Source organism: Astatotilapia calliptera, chromosome 6, assembly GCF_900246225.1.
Source record: "Astatotilapia calliptera chromosome 6, fAstCal1.2, whole genome shotgun sequence".
Classification (NCBI taxonomy): domain Eukaryota; kingdom Metazoa; phylum Chordata; class Actinopteri; order Cichliformes; family Cichlidae; genus Astatotilapia; species Astatotilapia calliptera.
Window position 1 is genome coordinate 23994443 of NC_039307.1, and position 12245 is coordinate 24006687.

General features: G+C 45.3%; 1 protein-coding gene across 6 annotated transcripts in view; it reads right to left on the reverse strand.

Moving 5' to 3' along the window:
* Positions 1-1834: 1834 nt before the first annotated feature.
* Positions 1835-12245, reverse strand: part of lef1 (lymphoid enhancer-binding factor 1) — a 42197-nt gene continuing 31786 nt past the window's right edge. The window contains exons 9-11 of one of the 6 annotated variants that reach the window (XM_026171235.1): positions 11681-11720; positions 11046-11087; positions 2459-2521 (exon numbers count right to left, since the gene is read on the reverse strand). In XM_026171235.1, coding sequence (XP_026027020.1) covers positions 11053-11087; positions 11681-11720 — 75 coding nt within the window. In that variant the 3' untranslated portion in view covers positions 2459-2521; positions 11046-11052. Of the gene's footprint in view, positions 2522-11045; positions 11088-11680; positions 11730-12245 lie in introns of all 6 variants that reach the window. The other 5 variants (XM_026171234.1, XM_026171233.1, XM_026171232.1 and 2 more) reach the window with 5 other exon arrangements.

Below are 12245 nucleotides of genomic sequence, written 5' to 3' on the forward strand. Positions count from 1 at the left end.
ATAATTTGTTACCATTATTTTTAGTCAGATCTACACACAAAAAAAAAAAAAAAGGACAAAGTTTGACAAACAAGAAATTGAATTTTTGCACTAACAAGGTGATTTCTTAGCCAGAGAGCTGTTAGCCAAAAACCTGGCATATCACAGCATGGTGTGCAGTGTGTCCTTCAAGGATTTGAGGAAGAACAGAAGAAGTGGCAGGCAGGCAGGCAGGCAGGCAGGCAGGCAGGCATGCAGGCATGCGTGCGTGCATGCATGCAGGCAGGCATGCAGGAATGCATACATACATAAATAAAAAACTAGAGCAGATGAACGTCTACTTCCTTAAGAAACAGTTACTGTTACTGTTCACTGAACCCTCTTTAGAAATGGTCTCAGTGGAAGAGCAGCTATTAGGGGAAATGGGAATAAAAGGCTGAGGTGTGCCACATTATAAGGTCAGGAAAAAGGAACAGTTCAGCCAGTACTGAAGTATAAAGATGGCCATGCCACATATGGACTTTCAAGCTTGTTAGAACTGTACAAACTCTGTTTAATTTATATACTACATTTCCATGTTTCTTTGCACAACTTTCAGTAAGTCTCTAGACCTCTTTCCCCATTTTCATATCACAATGCAAAGAAATTAAGGAGTTGTTCAAGACTTTTACACAGCACTGCAATTCTGCATAAATTTAGTCCCAATATTGTTGCTTGTCAGCTTCTTTAAGCCTTTTAATAAGTTTCCTCCAACGCAAAAGCAAAGCGATGTCATGTTTTATCCGTGTCACACCACCGAGTGTCACTGCTGCCTGCGAGTGCTAAAACTGCACGCTCCAATGACGACACACAGAATGTTACATCTGGCACATCTAGCTCTGGTCTTTCCACCACACAAGTGATCAAATGAGCCAATGGTGCCTTTTTATTGTTTTTCTTTAAAAAAACAAAACAAAAAAAAAACAAAACATGTTGAAACGGTTCAAATATGACCACTTGGGAAGCAAAGAAAAAAAATGCTATACCAAGATGACAGTGACCTAAAACATGAGACTTTAGAAAAAAAAGGAATTAATCAAGTAATACTAAAAATAGAGCATTAAAATCAAGATGTTACAGAGATGTTTGCATGGAATAAACAACATGGCTAAAGACCACACTATTAGCTACCAGAGAGAAAAGACAAAAAGGTCCATTGCAATAAAAGACAGACTGTCAAGTGCTGGGGTAAATATATATTTCTGCTTCATATGTCATGTTTTAGAACAATAAAATATAGGCCTCTGAGCTGTCACTCTCGCCTTTGTCCTAATGTTGCCTGCAAAAATACCAAGAAAATTGACATAATCCTGACAGTTTAAAAAGTACACATACTGAGCATTATTTTACATCTGAGCAAGACTCGAGGTCACTATTTGTTACAAATAGTTATCAAAAGAAGCCTTAAGTTTCAATTTTCTGCAAGACGCTTCAACAAGAAAAATGGCTTTCCTGTGTCCAAAGCTTATTTTCATATATACCACTATATATATAAAAAACAAAAAACAAAAACCATATTAAACAAAGGGGAAAAATAATCACAGAAATATACACCAAGAAACTGAACAAGGGTTCAGGATACAAATAAAAGGCATTCAAAAATTATATTCAGTCTAAAATGAAAAGCAAATCCAAAATGTTGATCCTTTTTTTGCACCAACTGGTCGTCAGCAACGAACTAGAAATCTTGAGGGCGTTTCTTGGACAAGATGAGATCCCTCCATCTTCCTTAGTGCAGTCTAGAAAGAGGTGTTTGGTCAGTCAGGGATGGAGGGGTGGGGGGTGGTGGCAAACCCCCAAAATGGTCTCTCAAAAAAAAAAAAAAAAAACCAACAACAACAACAACAACAAAAAAAACCCAGTGAGAGAAACACAAGGGGCGGGGAAGTAAATTACAGCCTAATGAACTACACAAAGGGGAAAAAGAGGTGGCAAAATAACTTAGAATAACTTAGTAGCAGGTGTTTTGACTGTTACGGGCAGTGCAGAGTGGGGGAGGGGGGCATTTGTGCACACATCACAATTGCTGCTATTTTTCAGTGCAGTGCCACAGATTTGCAGTAAAGCCAACATTGGAAAGGAAAACTGACGAAACAAAAATAAAAAATATATATATTAAAATGAAAATAACCACACAGATGTTAACTCGATGCTTTCAGAGTGAGACGGCACGGTTACGTGAGGGTGCTCCTACTATAATCATGATTGTCTCGGTCAGTTCGGTTCAGTGTCTCTACAGCAGGCGCCTTTAGGGAGGAAGTAGAGTCAAACAGTGATTCTGGTGACGGCGGTGGCATGTGATGGTGGCAAAGGAAAGCGGGTAGGGTTAGGCAGGGTATCGACGGGGGGGTTGTGGGGTGCTGTGGGGGTTTCTCTGAGAACTGGAGGCTTCGGTTTTGGAGATTTAAGGGTCTTCATGGGATCTAACAGGCCTCCATCTCTAGCAGAGGGCCTGAAGCTGCTGCCTTTGCTTTGCATGTGGAGAAACTGTTGCGTTTTCCTCCTAGAAGAAAAGGGAATAAAAGAAATGACTGCATCTGTACACGAAAAAAAAAACCCCAAAACTGCTGCATTGTGAACACCACATGCCAAAACATGAGTTATATTCACACTGTTCATCAAAAAGCAGACAAGACAAATAGAGATGACTCAGGGTGACTCCCATGTGTCTCACCATGCAAGCATGCTCCCCTTAGTTCAAGGGGGTGGGAACAAATTATCTGTCATCAGCACCTACATAATCAATCATTTGCTTTCAGTTCGTGGTGTCAAAGCTGGTTGAATGAAACTCTTTGCAGCAGTGTGGAGCCTCTGAGCTACAGAGGCCTTATAGGTCAGTGGCAGGATGTGGGCTGGTCTAGCTTTGATCTCATGTAACGTGGGGGTTGCCTTGACCCAGCTGGCAGTGCTGCGCTCTTCTTTGCTCATTCCTCCTCTCATGCTCCCTCTCTTTCTCTCTCTCTCTCTCTCTCACGCTGGGGTTGAGCGCCCAATTGTGTTTCTTCTGGTTGACATTTATGCTGCCATTGCAGGTGGGCGACGGGAAAACAAGAAAAAGGAAATTCTGGGTCTGTCTGAACACCCACGCTTCTGGTCTTGGGACAACATAAGAGCGCATTCATGGTTCTATAGGTGGTAGACAAGCGTATCCCACATTAGAAAAATGCCAGCAGGTACTATTATTTGATCCCACGCTTGCAGCATATTTGTAATAGCTTCAAAGTGGCATTTATAAGCAAGTGTAGCCTATGACTGACCCCGGTCTACTGTGCCACATCAATCTGTTTTTGACAATAGATGAGGAATCACAGGTTTATGCAGAATACAGTACTTAATACATTACAAGATATCTGTGACTGCAGAAGGATTAGTGTATTATATGGATCACTATTAACTTTTAATGTGTTGCTTCATCTAATTAGCTTCCACCACTGCAAGTCCTTTTGCTACAGTGTGTTTCTTCTACTTTACAGACAGTTAACAGACTCAGAAAGTAGTACCTCCAGTCGCTCAGCTTAAAGAGTGTACTGTGAAGCAAGATTACCAAGTTAGCCAGATACACTGAGCCTAAAGACAGAAGCGGCTCTCTTTAAACCTGGATAAATCACCAAGCTAACTTATGCTAAACACATTACCTGGTCATGAGCAGATCTGAAAATCAGTTGCATCATGTTATTACTGGTTCTTTTATTAACAGCATGTTTTAAGAGTGATGTAGATTCTCTGCTGAGAGAATGTGTTTCATTGTGCGTGCAATTTGTTTAGCCATAACTTACGTAGAAAACACCAAATGATGTCCCAGCTGTAAAGTTACTGGAATTTGCCCGCATAAATGTTAGTTAGTTTCAGATTTGGTTTTTAATTTGGTGCCAGCGCATAAAGTTGCAGAGCTCCAAAAACGAACAGCTGTGATAAAATACATTAACTCGAGTAAATTTGGTTATTTTGGTTGCTCTGTGTGCTATCATCATAATCATCTGATAACATCTCCAATCTGAGTAGGGGACACTCATAGGGATCATTTTGTGGGGGGGAAAAAAAAGCATTGCATGGCATGTGGAACGCCCCCTTTTTTATGTGAGCGAGTATAGAGCCCGAAGCAAAGAACTGGGCTTAACAAAGAAAGCTGATAACCACTGCCCTAAAGCCCATCACCTCTTACTGTGGATTTAGGCTTTGTCAAGCCAGCTAATGCAAAGAAAGCCTGACTGTGTTGAATTTTCTTTCAGTATACCCCTCTGTTAGGACAACCTATTAAGAGCACTTGTGTACTTTTAAAGACTATACATATTTAGTGCCCGTGTATTGCTAAAGCTGATATTAATCGACCGACCAGATGACAGTGAAGCTGATGACAGCTTGAATATTTATATTTGTGTCCAATCAAAGTTATAGCAGAACTTTATCACATAATAACAGTAGTCTTATCTTCTCAGTGTGAATAATCTTGAACATGGAACACATTTTCCCCAAAGTCACATCTTTAACTGGAGTGTTAGAGAAAAAGCTTTGCCAAAACATAATATCCCCCTCACATCTCCAGTGTGGTGTGTTATTTACTAGTACTAGTAAAAACCAGTCATGTACAATATTTATAATTTCAAAAGCGACAGGATGTACTTATCACCCCAGCTGTGTCCCTATGAGCTCGGGTAAACCTCCACAGGGTCTGCAGTCTTAAGAGGCACGTGAGAACTGTGTCTATCATGTAAACTATGTCGCACAACAGGCACCTGACTCACAGACGCACTATCCTGCACAGGAGACTGCCATAGTTCATGTAGCTATGTTGTTAATTACCCAAACCTGCGTGGTTCAGGCAGAGGTCGACACGAGGGTGTAAAAATGTTGCGCGACTCCACTTCACAAGACCTTCATGAAATCGGCCCCGGTTCCCTGACGAGGGAAAATTGTTTGTCAAGCTGCAAAAGTGTTCTTTTCCCCTCTCGTGATCCAAGCTTGGGCTAACATAACAAAGTTAGCTTCAGTTATTGACAAGCCAAGGAAAGTTATTTTAGACCCAAGCAGCATCAAATAGAATCAGTGATCAAAGTGGAGAGGCATAGACAGAGGTGGATGGATGTCTCCTGTGACTAAAAAGATGGATGTTTTGTGAAGACGGTAGAGAAACGAAAGAGAAACAGTATTAGTTTGCTTCTCCCTCGTGGCAAAGCCGAGAGTGAAGTCAGGCGAGTGCTACTGCTGTTCGCTACATCTTAACACTTAAAACTGTCTTAAGCACACACAAACACACAAACACGCGTCACCACGCTGACTGCTTCACCACATGTTGATAAAAGAGAACGGGACAGAGGCCACCTTTCCCAAAGAGAGCTGACCCGCGAGCGGCACAGGACAGAAACTGAAAGGAACACATGGCTCAGAGAAAAAGAGAGAGCTCCTGTTGCTTTTATTTACCTCCGCCGCCCTCCCTCTTTTCATCCTAGGATCTCAAAGCGGACCCGCACGCCCGGCCCTGCACCCAGTTTCCTGGGGAGCATTTTTCCTTCCCCCCACCGCAGACATGAAAAGCGCTGGCCTTCCTGCCTGGGGAAGAGTCCTGAGGGGTGGCGGGTGAGAAGTGTGTGTCTGCGTGTGTGTGAGTTTTTCAAAAAGAGCTAGTGCTAACAGCAGGGGTGTGTGCTTGCGTGGTGGTGGTTGGTTATAGGGGGCACCAGGCCAGTGTTTCACAAGGTCCAGCCGACACAAACACTTGGATTCAGGAGCAACTTGACCCCTCCTCTCTTCTCGCTTCCCTCCGTCTCCTCCTCCGCCTCCGTCCACATTAGTGCTCAGGAATGTTGGCCGGTCTTTTTTGCAGGAAATGAAACGCTCCTCTGTTCAGAGGGTGAGTGAAGGTTTAGTCTCCCCCCTTTCTCTCTCTCTCACTCTCCCCCAATTCCTTTGCCTCTATGTGAGGGAGGGAGGGAGGGAGGAAGGAGTGGGACGAGCCCTTGCCCGGCTTTTGAAGTGTGGGAGGTTAAGATAACTGGCACGGCCTCGCGCCTCAATCGCCGCTTTCACCTCTCAGGCCGAATCAAAGCACCCGCAGCTGGGACCCACACGCCTTATAGCCCCCTGACCTCCATCCCGTCACCCCACCCACCCCTATTCCCTTCAGCTCCCCTCAATCCCAGCACAAAAGCGCTGGGGTTTCTTTTCAGTACTATTAAGGAGGAAAACATTGCTGAATTGCTAAATTACTCTAAAAATAAGTCAAGTGGAGAGTGCAGACTCTACCATGAGAGGAAAGACCCTGTGGTTGGGAGATGTGTCCACTGATGCTACTGAGCAGGAATCACCTTTTTAGACTTTCCTTGTATTGCTCTCTGACAGGGCAAGAAACAAGTACAGTTGGATGATTTTAGGCTGTAAACAAGCCAGCAGTGCAGGCAGATTACCTAAGCTGCTTTGTTTCTCAGGCCCAGACTTGAGCCTGGTGTGCTGGAGTGTCTCGGCTATGACCTTGGCCTTGTATCGCACAACCAGCTTTGGTGGCAGCTTTTCAAAGAAGCCACAGCTCTATAAAAAGTGTTACAGTGATGCTCTTAACAGCAAAAAAAAATGTTGGAAGAAAGGGGAAAAACAGTAATAGACGGCCCATTAGAAGAAACACCTGGAAGAGATGGCAATGAAAGGAAATATTCATTAAAAAAAAGGGGGGGGGGGGGGGGTGAAAACATTGGTTTGTATTGGTTCCACAAGCATTATCAGAAACGAACAGTTTAAAAAGAAATATGAGAAGCGAAAAACGTGCCTGTATAAAATATTGGAGCGTGAGGAAGGGTGGGGTCTGGCTGTGGTCAAATGGGGGAATAGGAAGAGGGGGAGTCACCCAAAAGCCCAAACCTCAGGCATGTGTGGGTGAGACTAGGGGGGAGCACAGGAGGGTGTGGGGAGGAGTGGTGAGGTGTTGCCCACATCTGAGGAGGCATTGCTGGGGGTGAAGTCTGGCCGTGTGCCCCCGCACAGCTCAGTCTGAGCCACTGCAAACCGGGGGATGTCAGGGAGGAGGGTGGTGGTGCGGCACATTCAAAGGGCCTGCACAATGACTGTTCCCTCTGCTGTGGTCTCGCTTCAAAGGGCCTCCACCGCCACTTATATTCAGCATCAGGACAGAGGAGTGGAGCAGGAAGAGGTGGAGTAGGGCGCAACGAGGCAGCGAAAACGAGTGGAAGAAGAGCTGGGATAGTCGTTTAGCCTCCTTTAATAATAAACACGACTTCCTTTTGACGCTCCGTCCTTTGCCTGCCTGCGCCGTGTTACCTGGGGCGCTTTCATTCTGATAACTCACAGATAAGCATCTCACAAGGGGAGGGTTTTATGGAGGTCACATACTTTTTGCCTCTTCCGAGAGGCTGCAATGCCTCGAGGAGCCCCCGGAGGGGGGATGATGGAGGGGGGGTGGAGGAGAGGAAGAGAGGAAGTAGAGAAGTCATCACAAAAAAGCCATGAGACTGGACCCTCATGCTGTTACCGCAGCTGGCCAAACCACGACACAATAGGCCCGTGACTCAATCAAAACAAATTCCAGGCCCCAGTCTAAACAACAGGAGAACTACAGCTTCATTTATTCCCATGTGGAGCCTTCTACTCCGTCCCCTATCCCACCCCACCCGACCCCCCCAAGAGAAAAGAAAAAGGTGTGAAATAAGGCTGCCAAGCCAGGATAAGACAACTATGTCAGTGTGAAAGATTTTTTACTTCTGAGCGAAAACCACACACTCAACTGAGGCTTCACATGCTAAGTGCTGAGAGAGTAGTTTTACTTCACAGTGTATGCTTTGTGGAGGGGGGGGGGGGGACATTTCCGATTCCATTTCCTACCTAAAGTAACATTAGCTGGGGCGTCACTCTGATTTAAAATCTCTCCTCCACCTCCTACCCATAACTATCCCCCCACCATTTTTTTTTTTTTTTGGTACAGTTTTAAAAACATCCTCTGATCTCCCGCGTGCTGCTCAGAGCGAGACCCACAGTCAGTTTCGCAATCCGGATTCCTTCCCCAATTATCCCAGGTCACTAATAAGGCTGGGTGTGGAGGCACTGGGCTGTGCCGCAGTAGCCTAGAGGCTCGCTGCCAAATTGAAATGACTCTGGAAATGGAGGCAGACGCTGAATCTTGCCTAATTGCAGCCTGAGTGTGTGGCTGGCTGCTCAGATTTTGTGCAATGTGTTGAGAGTGATGAGGGTCTGAGAGAGGGAGAAGATGAGAGGCAACAAATAAAGACAGAGGGGAGGGGGGGCAGAAAATGAGGAACGGAGACTGAAGGATGAGTGGCGGTTGACTGAGATTGGGTAAACTCCGAACTCTGGAGAATGGGGTCTGCTGGGGGATTTTCTTCTGGGCCTTTTCTAGCCCTCGCTCTCCCCTAACGCGCTCGCTCCCTCCTCGCTCATCAAAGTCTTTTGACAGCTGACTTCTGGCTGCAGACATCAGAGGGAGCAGAGCTGGGGCACGACCGAGACAGACAAGAGGAGATGAGCGAGAGTGGCCACCAAAGCTTCTGCTTGAACAACACTTTCTTTTATGCTTCTGGAGCAGGGCGTGTGGTTCCAAATGACCTTTGATACACTCTGCAGATGTTCATAATGCATATCCAGGACCACCTGATTTACAAAATAAAAATATACCTGTGGCGTGGGTGTGGTCCTTGGCCAGCTGCAGAGGAGGCGTGACGCAGTGAGCTCCCGGGGCGGCGCAGGGGCGGGGTGAACAGGTGTGCTGGGATCTGACAGTGATTGTGTCTCTTTATGTGTTGGCAGTGACAGACGGAGACGGAACGTGACAGCAGAGAAAGAGAGCGCGGAGTATATGTGTCCACTACAACCCGAGCTTAATAAAAAGTTCTGCACTGTCAAAAGTCGCTCCGGCTGGTATTTCTTGGGTCCACCGTTACAATACCACCTCGTGCCTAGTTTGTGGCAACTCCCAAACAAACAAAATCTGTGAACTTGTATGCAGCTTCACGGCAACTCTGGGGGCCCTTGTTAGCCTTGTTAGATTAAAAAGCCACCTTTGTTAGGAGTGTCTCCCCCATGTGAAAAAAATGTGCAGTGGCTGAAACGGGAGAAAGCCTTGGGGGCATGTAGGGGTCTCAGCCAGATAACTATCTCAAAGGCTGTGAATCAGAGGGCTTAGTCAGACAAAAGGCTAACAGCACGAGAGGAAGCAAGATGGACAGAACCAAAATAAAGAGGTGCAGAAACAGCGAAGGGGAGTTTAAAAAAAGTGCAAAAAGAGTAATTTCCACTTAGTGTAAAGAAAGGGGTGTGAGGGAAGGAGCGGCGAGAGAGACAGGCAGAAACTCTAATTTCACAATGTCAGACTAATGACTTCTCTAAGAGCCGCTGTACTGTGGTGAGAGCCAGCTGTGTGGTGGACCCACTGTTTGACATGCTAAAGATAACAAAGGGAACCGACATCACGCCATAAAATGCTGCTCTGAGGCTCAACTCCTGGCTTGCCAGGCCTTTAAAAAAGGGCATTTAATATGAAAATGCATAAAGTCAGTGCAGCACGTCACCAGAATATTCTTCATCACAACCGTCCAAATGTTGAACCTCCGTACAATAGAGGTGTTCACAACAGAGTCCCCAAAATTAACTCGTTATCAGATTTCTTTGCAGATTCTGCATAACGGGGGAGAGACAGATGGGTTAGAGGCGCGGACAGATGAAAAGGAATAGACAAACGAGTTCATTTAAAGATGCTTTTTGGCGTCTACAGCAAGCTAACCTCAATCCAGCTCTTTGGGATCTGCATAAATTGAGGGCTTGGGGAGTTGTGGCAGTATCCTTGGTATTATGCATATTAGTTTAAGGCTGTCACTGAGAATCAGCAAGGGTGTCCATCCCGCTGCGGCTAGGCACTGCTAATTATTGGATCAGAGATAAAGTGCTTTTTAGCGCTTGCGCTCTCTGTTCCTTGAAAACTGGCTGTGGTCACCAAAAAAGGAAAGAGACAGAGAAAGAAAAGAAAAGCCCAATTTTGGGTTCGCAGAGCCACTGGGTCAGGAATCGATCAAGTGGAAAACCTTTGTGTGGTTAGGGGTGATTTTGACGTAAGACCAGATTTGTCACATCTGCCCGGCTTTTTCTGCTGCCAAAAGGAAGCGGAATAACAGGATGCTACCAGACTCTCAGGGAGGGAGAGAAGCGACTCAAGGAGAGTCAGGAAGATCGAGAGGGGGGAATAGAGTTGCCTTTACCACATACTGGGACTAGTAATCCTCCTCTTAAGAAAAAGAAAAAAAGAAGAAAAAAGGACAGGTGACAATTCAGTGAGGCCTTTCTTGACATTTGGTGTGGATCGATATCTCTCTACGTATTGATAACGTGTTGAAAAGGCAAGGGAGCGAGAGACTACATTGTGCCTTTGTTATGAGAGCATTATAGACACCCTGAAAGCCCAGATACCATGAAATCTTATTAAAGGTATAGCATCTCATTAAGTTCCTGCCAGACAAGCTGCTGGATCCTGCCCTGCTTCACAAAGACGCAGAGAAAGACAACACATGTAGCCCATATGGGGCTGAGCTGATATCCTAGCCTCCACCAGAGCAAAAAAAAAAAAGTTTCAGATGTATTATTTATGCCATGTTTAGAAAACACTGAGTTCATGAGCTGCATGATTTATTAAGCAATATTTTTAGTTTATTTGGACACTTTTACCCCCGAATAGCATACGAGTTCTCATCCAACCAGCTCACAAAGACACTGAACTGACCAGTACATGCATACGCTTGCATGCAGAAAATTTAATGTATATTGTGTTGAGGCCATTGAGCAAACCACACACACGCACACACAAACCACAATCCCTCTTCAGGCCTTAACACAGCTGACACAATGACTATGGCAAGGTTAGGGTGGACCTTTTTAGGATTAGTCTGTGAGCACATACTCTCTCAAAGTCAGTGTTTAGCAGTTTTTTTTAAAGAACAAAATGAAGGATAAAGAAAAAGCTTGACATATATCAAACTGGACCAGACAGGGAGGGCATAGAGGTGGGGGGGTTGTCTTACCATATTCTCAGATGTACGCCGTTTTCATTCTCTGGCCTGTACCTGCAGAAAATTGCATCTTTAAAAAAAAAAAAAAAAAAGGGTATCCGGACGGCAAAAGATCATAACCGTCCATCTGGCCTATACAGTTGTACAGACCAAAAGGAAGTACTGACATTTTACTTAAGAAGTAATTCTCAGTGGATTACAGTTGCAGTGCTAAGGAAGAGGCTCAGAAGCGCAGCTAAACAAGGTCAGCAGAAAGACACACTGTAGAGCAGCAGGCAAACAAATAATGCAAAGCCCAGAAATCCGTAAGCAGTCGTATAGAATGGACAGACTAATCCCAAAGTAGGTGTAATATGAGAAGACAGGGATAGAGACATATAAATGAAGGGGTGTACACAAGTCAAGTTTGAGGCTAGACTGAGCATAGTGAGTGGGTTAGTTTGGTTAGTCTGATTCTACTAGCTGTCAGTCAATGAGAGGTTAGTGGTTTGTTTCACAGGGCGAACATTACTGCAAATGCGACAATTTGCTGTAAAACACGACCCCACAGAAAGATGGTGGAAGTGATTCCCAACTGCACAATGAAACCAACAAACAACGGCGTTTCCCAAATGAGCGAGGAGGCAGGAGTTGGAAGCGTCTCTTACCTGTGGCCGATTCCTGCATCTTTTCCCTCTTCCGCTTCTTCTTCTTTCCCTAAAAAATATACAGAGGAACGCATAAAGTGTGGCTCCAGCACTCACGCTCACTAGACCACTCTTGATATCCTGCTGCTGACTGCCATGTTCACTCATCCCCTGCTGGGCATCCAACCAGCATCAACCCAGACTCTGGACTCCACCACAAACTGCGACACTGAGGGACGGGCCGATGGAGAGCCGGATCTCGTATCAAGTGTGCTCTACCTCCTCTCGACCGCTTTTCCATAGTCTTCAGGCCTGTTGAAGTGTGGCCATTCCCAGCCGAGTGAAAGTTCTGCTGTTTTGACAGCTCTGTGTCTAGCTTTGAAGTCCCCCCCCCCCCCCTTGTATTTTTTAAATGACAAACATTAACATGAAGTGCAATTAAAAACGCTCACTGCAATTAGGCTGTGAAGAGTAGCACTCGTTTTTCCAGTGAGGTGGTGGGAGTGCGTAAGGATTTTTTAGCTTATGCTAAATCCCCAGGGGGGAGACTATAGGTATAGATAGCAGTGTAGAGTCGTTTTAGTCA